Source organism: Ahaetulla prasina, chromosome 1, assembly GCF_028640845.1.
Source record: "Ahaetulla prasina isolate Xishuangbanna chromosome 1, ASM2864084v1, whole genome shotgun sequence".
Taxonomy (NCBI): Eukaryota; Metazoa; Chordata; class Lepidosauria; order Squamata; family Colubridae; genus Ahaetulla; species Ahaetulla prasina.
In genome coordinates, this window is record NC_080539.1 from 132,491,737 (window position 1) to 132,507,202 (window position 15,466).

The following is a 15,466-nucleotide window of genomic DNA, read 5'->3' on the forward strand; positions in this document are numbered from 1 at the left end:
AAGGAGAGGGAAATAAGAAAAACATGAGATACCTTAAAATAAAGAAAAGACAGTAATTTCTTGGCAATATTCTTCCTAGTTAAATGAGTATGGAGAAGTAGCTGCAATTTTTGATTGAATAAATGAAGATGTATTTTTTTTAAAATTAAGAATATTCTCATTTTAATAAATTTTGCTACTGATTCATGAGAATTTATTTTCATTCATTTCTCAACAGGATTAGCTAAAGTTTAAACACATTCTTTTGAAATAATTCTCTTAAAAATAAACATTTGATTTTGGTTTAGTTAATGTTTGTCATTGTTGTCATTATGTAAATGATACACACATTTCTTTTATTAAGATCTGAAAATATATTTGCTTTTCTAAGATAAAGCTGCCTTATGAACAGCTTCTTCCCCTGATATCAGGATGACCCCATCCCTTTTAATCTTCTAGAAAAGCTTGAACATCTGGTTTTTCCCTAAAACACTGGAGCCAGGCTGTCAATGGAACCTACCCTGTACAGAATTTTGATAATGAGATAGATTTATTTAGGGGGCTTTCCCACATTTCTAATTTATTTTTATGATAACCTACGCCAGGTTGTATGTTGTGTTTTTTGTCATGAGCCACTTAAAATCACAAGAATAAAATGGGCATTTAAATAAATTCTATGAATGAATGAATGAATGAATGAATGAGTCCGTCAGTGAAGGCATACGTAGTAACAGTGCTTAGAAACAAAACGTACAAATAAGAGCCTTTGCTTCCTTATGGGAATTACACCCCTCCATAATCTCCAAAATCACTGACAGCTATGCATATTTAGAACTTTGCACTGGAGATTGAAATGCTTGTGCTTTCTCTGAAATGCCTATCTAGTCAATTCATATGTTTGGTACATTCCAAACATCTAGACAGACTGGTATTGATTTCCGGAAATCAATAACAGTTTTGAGTTGTAAGGACTTTTGACACATAATCACCCTGGCCAGTGGCAGTAATTTCAGAGAAATTGAAAGTGCATCAAGATGTGTCATTGATTCCTCCTCTGATTAGAAATTGTGCAATTGACTCTTGACATATCCATGATGAGTACAATGTCAGTTGTTTACTGGGCAGAGAGTTTCCCATTCTGTGAATATGCTGGCTTCACATGTCAAGATCATACAGCACACATCAGCCTACCAGCAATAACCTAGACTGTGATGAAGTATTTCTGTTTGGAAATTTGTTTTGGAAGAAAGTGTGGCTCTGAATATCTAATCCTAAATAATCTGAAGGTATTTTTTTAAAAATATTTTGGATGTACAAGGTATGGCAGTAAGAAGAGATCAGTTTGCATACTCTTTCCATTTTCATAAATTCTCTTTGATCAAAAGTTGATAATCATTGTTAATGTTTCTATCACAAGTATTGTTCACTACCTGCAAATATTGTTTATTGCTACAGGTGTGTTAAAAATGTCATGAAATCAGGACATTGTAGATAAAAAAAACAAATCCACCTATGACTTTCCTTTTATTAATATTTCATATTTTGATGATATGAAACTTGATATTAGACTAATGCATATTGTCTCTCTATATGTACTACATTTGGTTTAACATGCACTTATTTTAAACCAATGGGACTTTTAAAATTAGTGGTCTATTTTGTATTTCTCCAGGAAGTTTTCAAATTCACAGTGACTTTTTCCAGAAAAACAATTTTTATGGTAATTGCAGTACATTTAGATTTTCAGTCCTAGGAATGTTACAAACTAATCTTCAACATATGGATCATATGTAATCAGAATTGCACAGCAAGATTCTACCTTCAGCCGGATACCCTTTATCATTTCTTCCATAAAACTAATATATTAAAATGTACTCAAGCCAATTAGAATGACACCATGGCTGATGGTCCTGCATACATTAAAAGGAACACAGATTAGGGAAAACAACTATTGCAATCCAATCTGTTTGCTTAATGCTTTTTTTAAAAAAATAATAATAATTCTTTGCTACCTTTGTTCTTTGTTTTTTTTAGGAATCTTGATTTATTCTTCCATGTCACTTCTGCATGTGTTACAGTTTGTTAGTTTTCATAAGTCTTATACTACAGAGTCTAAATTTCTGGGTATTAAATTAGCTAATCAAAGGCTTGGTCATTACTTGGTCACATAACACATAACACACTGCCCATAATGGCAGAAATCCATGTTTTAAACTTCTTTTTTAAGCTTTAATATAGACTCTTACTTCTTCCATTACAGATAAACCATATTGTTAAATATTGAGCTCCTAAAATGTAATTTTAAAAGGCTACCAAATGCTATCCTCACTCACAAATATACAGTACCTGTACTCTCAATATGTCAAAAGCTTTGGAGGTAAATGCCTCTATTTCCTCTGAGGACAAATAGCTTGTGCTACAAAATGACTTCTCTAACAGCTACTCAGATTTGCATTGGCAATGTGTACAATTTGAAAGTACAATGAAGTACAAGCTATACTTTAAAGTTTTGGTTTATTAAAAAGTATTCACAGAACATAGAACTTCCACTTCAGTATATATTTCTCTGTTGCTCAGTTCTAAGTTGTCTTAGCTCTCTTTGACCTCTGTGCAGCTAAGCCAAAGGCTTCCAGAAGTGAACGTGAATGGGTCAGAGCCATGCCACAAAGTGTGTTCATCTTTCCCTTCAAAGAACCCAAAGGACATTAAAACCCATACAGCAAAATGTTTTTTATCTCGCCATCTATGCTGATACCCAAGGACAGATTTGTATTCTTTGCTTTGCCCATCGCCACCGCAGGCCACCCACCACTTCCCGTGTGCTATTCCCTTTTTGCAAAGGGAACAGTTTAATGGATGTGCATTTATGCACAGCCATCCAGTTGTGCATAAATCTCATATTTAAAATACAGTGGGATTTACAGTGGGAAACCTGATCAATCTGAAGATTAATGGAAGCTAAAGGAGAAAGGCTGCAAAAAAAAAAATCACTTCCCAGGAGTTATTTTGTTTTGTGTTTCAAAAATGTTTCCTAGTGGTACTGGTGGACCAGTGGTGAACTCCAGCCAGATCTATCCGGCTTGCGCGAACCGGTAGCGCCAGTGGCAGGAGGCTCTACCCACCCACCGGGATGTCATTATGTCCTGTTGTTACCCTCTGCACAATGCACAGATAGCTCTGCACATGTGCAGAAGAGGCGTGCGCACACACACTCAGCAAACAGTGATGGGATTGCAGTAATTTTAACAACCGGTTCTTGGCCCTAATGATTTCTTCCAACGAACAGTTTGCTAAACTGCTCAGGAAGTTAACAACCGGTTCTCCCGAAGTGGTGCGAACTGACTGAATCCCACCACTGCTCCCAAACCAGTAGCGAAGGTAAGTGCATTTCACTGCTGTGGTGGACAATTCTCTTTAGCTAAATATCTATGGAGATTCTCAGTCATCCAGGTCATGGTTGTCCCAAAGGTGCTTTTTCAAGAGGCAACTGGACTTTCTGGTTTTTCCTTGAAGACATTTTGCTTCTCATCCAAGAAGCTTCTTCATCACAGAGCTGAAGAAGCCTCTTGGATGAAAAGTGAAAAATCAGAAAGTACAGTTTCCTCTTGAAAAAGCATCTTTGGGACTTTAGCTATTAACTTCTGAAAGAGATTTCTGGTCAAGAACATAGCAAGGAAGAGAACTTAACCCCCTTTTCTCCTGTGCCCCAACTCTAATAATAATAATAATAATAATAATAATAATAATAATAATAATAATAATAATAATAATAATAATAGATGCTTAGCTCATTTTTTCCATCTCCACTTACTATTTATATAATAAAAATATGCATGTTGGTTGCTTTCCAGTAACTTATTTAGTTTGACATGAAATCTGTTTTTAATTGGAGTTGAATTTTTATTTAAGCTCTTTTTTTTTGTGAAAGTTGACTTAGATATTAAAATGTAACAGACTGAAATCTTAAGCATAAAATAGAACTTCTCAATAAAAATGCAAGGGATAGCTCAAGAAATGGCAAGTTGGCAGTACAAGTAGATACCATGGATTGAGTTCTACATGCTAAAGAGCAGGAACTGCACCGCAAAAGTCAGGGAGGAAATTTATTTATTTATTTATCAACAAGAACAAGGACACAAATAACAATATAGACAAAGACATGGACACATGAAAAAATAGGCACAAAAAAAGAATATAAATAGGCAAAACATAGCCATAAACACATAGAATGATTACATATAATTGGGAACAGTAGGACAGGGACGGTAGGCATGTTGGTGTCCTTATGCACACCCCCTAGGATTAAATTTCCTAATTTAAGGAAAATAGGCAATATTCTTCCTTACCACGTAGGATTCCAGCAAACTAACTTGTGAATTATTGAAAATTTGCCTACATATCCCAAATGAAATATAGTTGTGCTTCTTTTAGGCTTCAAAGAAAACTACAATCTAGCATAGTGTATTTACCATCATAACCTGAAGTAAGTCCATTGAGTTTGGTGGGGCCGATTCCTAAATAATGTAGAAAATCAGCTTTAATTCTATGTTGGATTGCAGCCCATAGATATTTTGTTGTTGTTGTTAAGTGGTATTCATCTTAACTGAATTACATATGGGTTTAGGATTTGATAAACAGAAAACTCAACCTGTTTTATTTAACTATCTCTGACTGACCTCGGTGTTGCTGTTGTTTTTTTCTGTAGCTATCTAATTAGACTCACACTGTGCTGGTGCTTTTATAGACTTCAGTGAGACTGCTCTTACTTTATAATCCTCATTAGGAAACATTAATTCCATAAGCTGCCTAAAATACAAGCACACAGAAATACCCTCTGCTTCTGTTACCGAAGCTTAGAAATACAGCTTCAACAAAGGAAAATCACCTCAGCCTTTGTCTGTTCTGTGATTTCTTTGAGATAATTTTGAACTGGAGACGCCACTGCTACTTGAACAAATTTGGCTGTTTTGTTTTACATAGCATCTTCTGATTTCTGATTTGAATCTTCGTTTACTACACAAATTTGCTTTGCTGATGGTAGCGGTGTAGATTATCTGTATTATGGCCCTGAGAAGGAAGGTTGGGAAGATATAATCAGGAACGAGGTGTATGAATGGACACTGTATAAGTGATCTTCCCAACCTCGCTGAGAGCATATTTCTCTTCACGGCAGTACAGATTGGATTATGTGGAGATTAAGAAGTCTCCATTTACCAGAAAAAATGAAATTAATACATTAATCATTAAATATGTCTTCCCCCAGCCTGTGCTAAAGGTATTGGATTAGAATTCCCAGAAAGATTTTAAAAGACTGCATCCTATACAGCATAAAATGACAAAGCTAGATTAAGCTGGATGTGTTGTAACAGAGGAAGATGTCAACAAACTGAAAGTAAAATTCCTGAAAATTCCATTTTTAGTAATACATGACATTTTAATAAAGAAAACGGGGATTTGTAGTATTTTGATGACAAGTGATTATAAAGGAAGTCTTGTATATCAAAATAGGTTATTATCATTGCAGCAAAGTAGAAGCATAATTAATAAAGCAAATATAAATTTAAGAGGAAATTATTTCTGAGTAAACACAAGACATTTACTAAATATTGATCTCCACAGAAGAGAGATTTCAGAAGCTCAACACAGAAAGGAGATTATGAAAATTACTTGAGGTTAAAAACAGCTGGTATGTAAGAAAATAGGATGAAGGTTATGTACTTTATCGTGCATTGGCAGCAAAATTCAACTCTTTAATAGTCATATTTAAGATATAATCCTACATTAAATAACAATATTATATATTTTCTTTACTCCTTTGGCTTATTTTTGTAATCCTTTGCAAATAAACTTGAACAATGGGCCCTATCCAACAAAATAAATCTTAAGGTGGAGAAAAGCAAAAGTTTACATTTAGGCAGGAAAAATCAAAGGTATAAGTACAGATTAGGTGAGACCTGGCTCAAAAATAGTCACCGTGAGAGGGACCTTAGAGTCCTAGTGGATGATCAATTGAATATGAGCCAGCAGTGTATAGTAGCTAATACAATCCTGGATTGTATAAACAGGGGCATAGAATCAGGATCATGTGGAGCATTAGTTCCACTTTATAAAACCCTAGTAAGACCACACCTGGAATACTGCAACCAATTTTGGTTGCCATACTACAAAAAAGATGTTGAGACTTTGGAAAAAGTTCAGAGAAGATGTTGTGACACGACAGAAGAACAATTAAGATGATCAAAGGCCTGGAGACTAAAACATATGAAGAACAGCTGCAGGATCTGGGTTTGGCTAGTCTAAAGAAAAGAAGAATTAGGGATGACATGATAGCAGTAAGCCAGTATTTGTGGGGCTGCCACAAAGAAGAAGGGGTCACCTTATTCTCCAAAGCACCAGAGGGCAGGACAAGAAACAATGGTTGGAAACTAATCAAAGAGAGAAGCAACCTGGAATTAAGGAGAAACTTCCTAACAGTGAGGGCAATTAACCAGTGGAACAGCTTGCCTTCAGAAATCGTGGGCGTTCCATCACTGGAGGTTTTTAAGAAGAGATTGGACAGTCACTTGTCTGGTATAGGTTTTCCTGCTTAAGCAGCAGGCTGAACTAGAAGATCTGCAAGGTCTGTTCTATTCTATTCTATTCTATTCTATTCTATTCTATTCTATTCTATTCTATTCTATAGGATGTGGTTTAAAAAAGCACCTTTGGGACAACCAGGACCTGGATGACTGTGAATCTCCATAAACATTTAGCTATGCCCTTTTGTATGTATAAAAGAGTTTTACAGCTTATTTTGGTATCTGTGTTAAGAATCTTCAAGGACACAAATCCAGGAATTCAAAATGATATCTGTTTCAAAGTCTAGGTCAGTGATGGCTAATCTTTTTGCCTTTGCGTGTCAAAAGTGAGGGGAGCGTGGGGGGGGATCGCAGGCGTACATGCCCACATCCATAATTCAATGTGCCCCGCCCTCCCACGCATGTGCACGTGACCCCCTCCCGCTCCTCCCCCCACTTTTTTTGCAGGTGATGGACCGGTGGGCCCGGTAGGCCCATTTTTCACCCTTCTCAGGCTCCTAGAAAGCCTCTGGAGCCTGGGACAGGCAAAAACAGCCTTCCCCATCTCCCCCGGAGACCCTCCAGAGGCCGGAAACAGCCCATTTCCTGACTTCTGGTGGGACCAGAAGGCCCAAAAATCAGCTGGCCGGTGTCCACATGCACCCTGGAGCTGAGCTAGGGCAACACTCGCATGAACGTGTTGTGTAAACTCAGCTCAGATAAAATTACTTGGTTTTTGTTCTGAGAGAACGTAAAACAAGGCAACAATTACCCCACTTCAACTACATTTACTCTGTCTCCTTCTCTTTGGGCTATTGCCTCCATTTTTTTCTGCTTCTTATAAGCTTATTGCACATTTATATGAGTCTATTAATATATATTTGCATTGCTTCCAAATCAGTCTGAAAGGATTTGTATCCAGTCAGGTAGGAAACAAATCATTGTTGCTTTTATAAAAAAAAAAAATCAAACCTAGTTTATTTCCTGACAGTGAGAACAATTAACCAGTGGATGTCTTGACTTTCGGAAGTTGTGGGTGCTTCAACACTGGAGGTTTTCAAGAAGAGACTGCACGGCCTTTTGTCTGAAATGGTATAGAGTCTCCTGCATCAGCAGGGGGTTGGACTAGAAGACCTCCAAGCTCCCTTCCAACTCTGTTATTCTGTTACTTCCTTTTTAGAGGAAAAGACTACAGAACAACTGGAATCTTCAGGGGACGAGGATTTGCTGCCCTTGACCACAATTCCATCTGCCGTTCATTCCACTTTTCTTCCAAGAGATGATATTTTAGAGCCTAGAGATCAGTTGACCTTATTGCCAGCAGATATCTCCAGTGGCCCTTCCACTGACGTGGACCAATTTTTTGAAGCCACAAGCTCTATGTGGGCAACCTCAACTGATTTTGAAATGGGAGTGCAGGACCTTGCCACTGACTTAGTTGTCACTGACATGATGGCCCCAGTGGCAGAGGAGGAGGAGGGAAGTGGCTACCATACATTGCCAGAAACCCCAGGTATGACTCCAGCTCCTACCCTGAAGTATATAACCACAAGCTCCATGACAGCTGCAATCCAAGGCCAAGAGCTGGTGGTCTTCTTCAGCTTGAGGGTGACCAACATGCGCTTTTCCAATGACCTCTTCAATCAGAGTTCCCCTGAGTACAAAGCACTTGAACAACAGTTCGTACAGCTGGTAGGTGACAAAGGATGGTATTGAACTTGTGGATAATCCCCCATCCCCACACCTAAGAGAAATCTTAGAACATTATGCCTTGCATTAAAAACAAATTGAATTGATGAGGGGAAAATGCTTTCAGAAGAAAGCTAGGGTTCCTTCTCCTTACAATCTCAACCTTCATGTATTATTTCCTCAATTCCATGTACTGCTCCTCAAGTTCACCTTGGCTCCTAGTGACGACATGTATATATTCCTGTTTTCTTGGCAATAGTACAGCAGTGGCTTGTTTACTAGTCATTCCTTCTTTTCTTCCTTCCAGAAGGGAGGGAGGGAGGGAGGGAGGGAGGGAGGGAGGAAGGAAGGAAGGAAGGAAGGAAGGAAGGAAGGAAGGAAGGAAGGAAGGAAGGAAGGAAGGAAGGAAAAATAAGGGGGTAACTAGAAACAAGGATTTTATTACAATGGTGAGGAGTGCACCATTGGAGGACTTGAAAGACAAGGCTGGGAATAGGTTATCATAGAGAATGTAATCCCTATGTAATTCCCCTGATGTCCAACCTTAGCAACTTTAAGCCTTGTGGACTTCAACTTCCAGAATTCCCTGGCCAGCATGGTTGGCTAGGGAATTCTGGTTCTAGGAGTTAAAGTCCACAGGTCTTAAAGTTGCCAAAGTTAGACACCAAGGAAGGAGGGAGGGAGGGAGGATTAGTTTAAAGCCCTGGGATTGCCTTATGGTTTTTCCCCGCCAGTATTAACTTGCTTAGATTTTTGAGATTTTTTTTAAAATGCTATTTTGGGATGCATTTTTCAGTTTCTTGGATCCCTACTGTTTACAGCCAATTTTATTTCCAGTTCTGATGCCAAAACGAACTAGGAAGGGAGAAAAGTTGGAAAGAGTTATAAGGTTAATTTATTGCTTTTTTCAAGTGTGAGAATACAAGTTAATGGACAGAAATGTGTGTTTTAAGTTATAATATTTATTTTGACCTGAAAACAGTAACAGTCAATATTATATTGGTTTTATTGTACTTACAGTTCAATCCCATGAGAGTACATAAATTTTAAAGAGCATAATAATTTACAGATGACTATTAATTTAATTCTTTGTCAAAATATATCCTTCATATTATGGTCTAATACAAATAAGAATCCAGATGAAATTGAATGTTTATTATCTCATTATTCTGAAAGTACATGTGATCAATATTTTGTATCATATAGAAACTCAAGTAATCATTGTGGAATGATAAACAGAATTATATCAGAATGTAAGAATTGTCTCTACTAGATCAGATAAAGTCCCATTTAGTCCAATATTTTGTTGCCTATATGTTTCACAAACGTAAAGCTCATTCTTTCTACCTATATAACCTATTGTGGGAAAAATCTGTATGCAATTAAAGGAAGTACTCATACAACTGTAATTTACATTTAAGTAGACATAAATGTCATTGATTTCTTTTTAACTGTATTGCATTCTGTGAATGAAAATTGCATCAAAAGAGCACTCTAGCTGTCTTGCTTGAGTGTTTTAAATTTAAAAGATCTATCTTGAGAGCTGCCACTGAAAGGCTAATTCAGAAAGTTGATTTGGTATTAGTTATAAAATCGGCTAATAGCATCAGTAAAACAGAGTAAGTTTGCATTTCTCAAAATAAATAGTGAGTGCGCATGACATCAATGGCATAATTTTCTTTCATTTTTCAGCTGGTTCCCTACCTAGAATCCAATCTTACAGGGTTTAAGCAGTTGGAAATACTGAATTTCCGCAACGGAAGTGTGATTGTAAATAGTAAAATGAAGTTTGTGGAGTCAGTCCCATACAACATCACAGAGGCTGTTCACTGTGTGTTGGAAGATTTCTGCAATGCAGCTGCTCAGCGTCTTAACTTGGAAATTGACAGCTCTTCTCTTGAAATAGAGCCAGGTAATAGAAAAAAGTGAAACAGAAAACAGGAGAATATTGCTTTCCTCTGCGCCCTGTACATTGTTCTTCATAGATAAACAAATAGATAAATATCGACTAAAACTACATGAATGCAATATATTTTGAGGAAGCTTGTAAAATAATATGATGACAAAGAGAGACTTTATTGCTGGTGGAGCCAGTCCGTTTTTGATATTTTCTCCATTGTCTGGTCAGATATCTGATGGAACATTAGAAAATATTTTGTGGGAACTGTAGTTTCCAGAAACATATCTAGAAGTACTTTGAAAAGCTTCCATTTTCTTGTGATGTGATAAAAACAACACTGGTTGTTTTTCAACACGTACGTTACTATATCCCAATCTGTACTGTTTTTACAGCTGCTTTTATTCTATAGGATCCTGTCTTTGATAGTAAGCGAATCTTAACAAGCTTTTTCTCAGAATTATAGCACTGAGAAACTTTTAGTTATTCAATTCATTCATTCATTCATTCATTTCTTCAAATCAAACCAGCTCTAGCAGTGCAGAATACCAATGTAATCAAAACTATGGCAATATCCAATTCCTGATAAGAAGCTATACTCCATTAACAAGGGACACGGTGGGTCAATGGCTAAGATGCTGAGCTTGTCGATCAAAAGGTTGGCTGTTCAGGGGTTCGAATCCCTAGTGCCGCGTAACAGGGTAAACTCCTGTTACTAGTCCCAGCTTCTGCCAACCTAGCAGTTCAAAAGAATGTAAAAAAATGCAAGTAGAAAAATAGGGAACATCTTTGGTGGGAAGGTAACAGCATTCCATGCATCTTTGGCATTTAGTCATGGCGGCCACATGACCACGGAGATGTCTTCGGACAGTGCTGGCTCTTCGGCTTTGAAATGGAGATGAGCACCTCCCAATAGAGTCAGGAATGACTAGCACATATGTGCGAGGGGAACCTTTACCTTTACCTTACTCCACTAACAAGCAATAATAATTATAGAATATGATAATAAAATGATAATGATAATACTAACCTAGTCAACAAATTATAACACAGATATATGCTCAGATTTTACTCTTTGTTCCATTGATAATCAATTCACCAAGCCTGCAGTACTTCCTTCCTTGATTTTCATTTCAGATTTATGATGTAATGAGCTGAAGCATTTAGCAGACTGCTATACAATGAGTCATATTAAACACAGTTTATCTGCTTGAGCTGAATAGGAAGTTGCATATATGTGTAAAACTGCACATCTCAATTAGAGAAAATAAGCTGCAATTTGAGAAAGTGGAAGAACAAGCAAAGCAATTTGATATGTAAACAGAACATATGGATTGATGGTACAGTGAAGCCTCTAGAGATGGTATAAAAATTAGGCAATCGTTAGATTTAAGCAAAGACGTTGGTGTGTCAGGGATTGTAAGAATTCTGGTTTTTTTCAATCCCTTGTAATTTTTTTTAATAAAAATATGGTATGCATCTTGCCATGAGCTTCTGTTCTCACACTTTCACAGATCAAAAATACTTGTACACCATGTTTGTGTTCAGTTGAAGAAAATGGTCAGTGATATATCGACTTAGCAGTGTCATGATTCTACTGATATTGCCAATATTATGATTGAAGGTTGTCTTGATGACAGTGCTGGAATCTCCTTCATTTAACAACCTTTAAATTAGAATGTGGATGCTACAAGGAAGTGCAGGACAGGTTTTCAAAGGTGTTCCCTTTCTAACTGGAGGATTCAAGGTTAGAGCATGAATTTTAATGTGTTAAGACAAGCTGTAATAAACTATATAAAAATATACAAACAGGTTGGAATTAACTTCGTTTGTATGGAGGCCAGATTATAGATTCTACCGGTAGTCCATTTGTTCAGTGACCATTCAAAGATATGGTGACACTGAATAAAATGGATATGCAATCCATCCTCAAAATTCTGGCTACTGAAGGACCCCTGCAATTGCTTATCAAAATCAGGCAAGATGGTAAAACACAAGAGACAAGGAAAAGAAGTTATGGTGCTGAAATTATGAAATCTGCATGTAATCACAGTCTGAGATGAAACAAGGAAGGAGTAAGCAGACCTTTAAATTAGGGCTATTGTGATGGTTTTAAGTCAGAATTATTCCTAAGAATAAATAGTTAGTTTTCCTGTTTTGGAGAATATAACATCCAGTTGAGCTTCAAGTTGTCCCCAGTCTTCAGATTCTTTACTAGGTGAAAATCAAAAGTGGGAAGAAAAAAAAAACAAGTGGCGGGAGATATGTTTGAAGGTAGATTCTCTCTACCTTCTGCCATCTCCATTCTGGGCAGACTCTTTGGTAAGATAAGACCCCTGAAGGCTTGCAGGCATCTTCTTCTGGAATGAAATTAGAAGTCTGTATCCTGCCTTCATTGTTTAATCAACTGAATTGCAAGAAAAAATGTAAAAAGGTACAGCCCAACCAAAGCTGAAACCAAGAGATTGGGGAAATAAAAGTACTTCTTCTGAAACTTCTTCTGATTTAGCACACATTTTTTAAGGGGGAGAAGAACTGAAAACAAAACATGTGCTTCATTGACATGACTTAACAGTGTAAAACAGGTCAGGCTGTTGACTTCCCTTTTTTCCTGATATGCTGCCTTGTTGTCTTGTAGATGTTACGTTGCTGCCAGTGAGTCAAGTAAGGTCTCTTCAAAGTTCCTTATTATTTGACACTCTAGAGCAATGATGGCTAACCTTTTCCAGACTGAGTGCCCAAAGTGCATGCGCATGCGCGCAAATGCGCGCATGCATGCCGGAACTCCCAAAATGCAATATGTGTGCTGCCCCAAACATGTGTTCTGTCCCCCATGCATGCGCCCCATCTCCAGTGCATGCACACGTGCCCCCCACATGTCCCCTCCCCCCCTCGTATCCACACGCTGCCCCTGCAGACGCCCCATCCCCCGTGCATGCGTAGCAGAGACCCGAAGACCAGCTGGCCAGTGGGAGGCGCAGGCACATGTGCAGCAGACCTGAACTGGGGCAATGGCTCACGTGCCATCAGAGAAGGTGTTGTGTGCATCCTCTGGCATGTGTGCCATAGGTTCGCCATCACAGCTCTAGAGAGTTTTGTTTCCTATTCCACTTTTTCCATTTCTTCCATTGTGGTGCCCAGGATGGAAAATAGTTCCAGGGAGTGTTTGCCAGAACAGAAGAAATCCTAAGATTGTTTGATGACTTTTGGAAGACAATCTTAAAATGGTACCTGAGCTCTTGTGATAACTCCGTTCAGCTTCATGATCCGGGAGAACACTGGGAATGCTGTTGATGTCAAATTATTCTACGTTCCTCCCTGTCCCACTGTACAAAACATTGCTTTCATCTATACTTTTAGATTCCTACTAATAGCTTACTGTTTGGGCTTGTTGCAGTAATGCAGGCAAATGGTCCATAGTTCCATGAAAAAGAAATTGTTTGGAAACACAGTAGGATGAAATTGAACTATTGTTAGAATAGTTCACCTATTACGGAGTACGATGCACCACTTAGACAAATAGAGTGAATTTATTGCAACCCTCCAATAGCCTTTCAGTTTATCTGATTTCTAAACCAGCTTTGCAACTTTTTTTTTTCTCCCATAGCCTTTTATATAGTTGTTCATGCCATTTTAATTGGATGGTCACAGTATATAGGCAGTACTAATATGAATGCACTCATTCAAGAATTTAATTACTAGGCAACAGATGACAAGAATATGAAATTGAAACAGCTAGGGGGTTATTCCCTTTTTTTAATTTATTGCTGCAACAAAAGCTGTGAATTCTTGTTGCATGTCTAAGGAATGAATACCTATCATATTAATAACAGAGGGACAATAATTTCAGCACAGTTAGGGTGGACCTTACATATTATAAAACAAAGCCTACCATGACCAGCAGTAGCTGTGTTCCATATTTCTTTGCAATGACACGTCATTTACTTTACACCCTGATGAGTTCATCAAGGGGGCTTTGAGTTGGTTGCATTGTGGATGTATTGCAATGGCCTAGCTGGGAAACCATTTTGGCTGATAGTCCAGAAGGATAAAGTGATTCCACTGCTTTACAAGACAATGCTTTCCAAAGGTTTTCTGAAGGAGGCCCTGCACACCTCCTCTTCAGGAGAAGGCATCTGCTGTAAAATATGGCTGATAACTATTTAAAAGAAATATAAAAGTAATACCAAATTACTGAAGTAATTCATCACTGCCGCTTGTGAAAGCCAAGAAGAAGGGACTTCCCTCTATTGCTCCTCAGTCACATATTAGCAACGGTAGGGAGATGCGATGGACAAATGTTTTCTCTAGCAACCAGATGGATTTAACAGGTCCACGTGATCCTGCATCAATGAAATCCATTTCAAAAGATTTTTCTCTTCTATTCCAGCGGATCAAGCGGACCCTTGCAAGTTCTTGGCATGTAACGAATTCTCACGGTGCCTAAAGAATGACTGGACAAAGGAGGCAATTTGTCTTTGTAAACCTGGTTATGCAAGAAAAGATGGCCTGCTTTGCCGTAGCATATGTGAGACAGAGCCGTACCTTTGTGCTAATGGTAGCAAATGCGAATTGGTTCCAGGTAGAGGTGCAGTGTGTAGGTATGTCCCTTTATTGTAAGGTTAATCATGAATATTGATGGTATTGTGGGTATGGACAAGTGCAGTGGGCAATTATTTTGCAATTGTCAAATGGCATTAATGGTTTCATTTTGATTGTCAGTATGAGAAGAGAACATTCTGCATGCAGATTTTGTGCTCTGTTATTAAACAAAATTTCCCATTCAAACTCTCCAGTTAAAAGTTTTCTGGGAACTGGAAAAGAGAGGCTTTATCTGAACTTCTGGCAATATACTGCTGGTCGAAACAAGTATACAGACTTGACTCAGATGCATTTATGTAGAGATTATAATCAAATTCAATTTGTTTTATTTTACACAGTAGTGTTAAATCACCTCAGGTACAGAATATTGCTCAAAAGCCAGAATCTACCTAATAAAGTCTGCAGAATAAAACAGTAGTAGCTTTAGCAACCATTTTTAATTATCTCCTACACCTACATCAGGAGTGTCAAACTGGTGGCCCATGGGCCGGATGCATCATGCGCAGGCCACGCCCACCCCAGCTCCATGAATAGGGAAAATGTCACAAAATATCATGTGATGGCAATGTGATGCGGGGAGTTTGACACCTGTAACCTATATGATCCAATAGCATAAAGTGTTCGATGCTTGGCTTAAAGTCCCTCATTCTTTGCCCCATCAGTTGATTAATTAAATTACAACAGAAATGCAAAATGAAGACTAACTGGGGACAAGCAGATCCACCCTTCATATGTTCACACA

At 37.9% G+C, this 15,466-nt stretch overlaps 1 protein-coding gene across 1 annotated transcript in view; it reads left to right on the forward strand.

The window, feature by feature from the left end:
- Window positions 1-15,466, forward strand: part of IMPG1 (interphotoreceptor matrix proteoglycan 1) — a 78,689-nt gene that overhangs the window by 61,689 nt on the left and 1,534 nt on the right. The window contains exons 13-15 of the mRNA XM_058176111.1: window positions 7,717-8,228; window positions 9,918-10,137; window positions 14,513-14,723. Of these exons, the coding sequence (XP_058032094.1) occupies window positions 7,717-8,228; window positions 9,918-10,137; window positions 14,513-14,723 (943 nt within the window). The remainder of the gene's footprint in view (window positions 1-7,716; window positions 8,229-9,917; window positions 10,138-14,512; window positions 14,724-15,466) is intronic.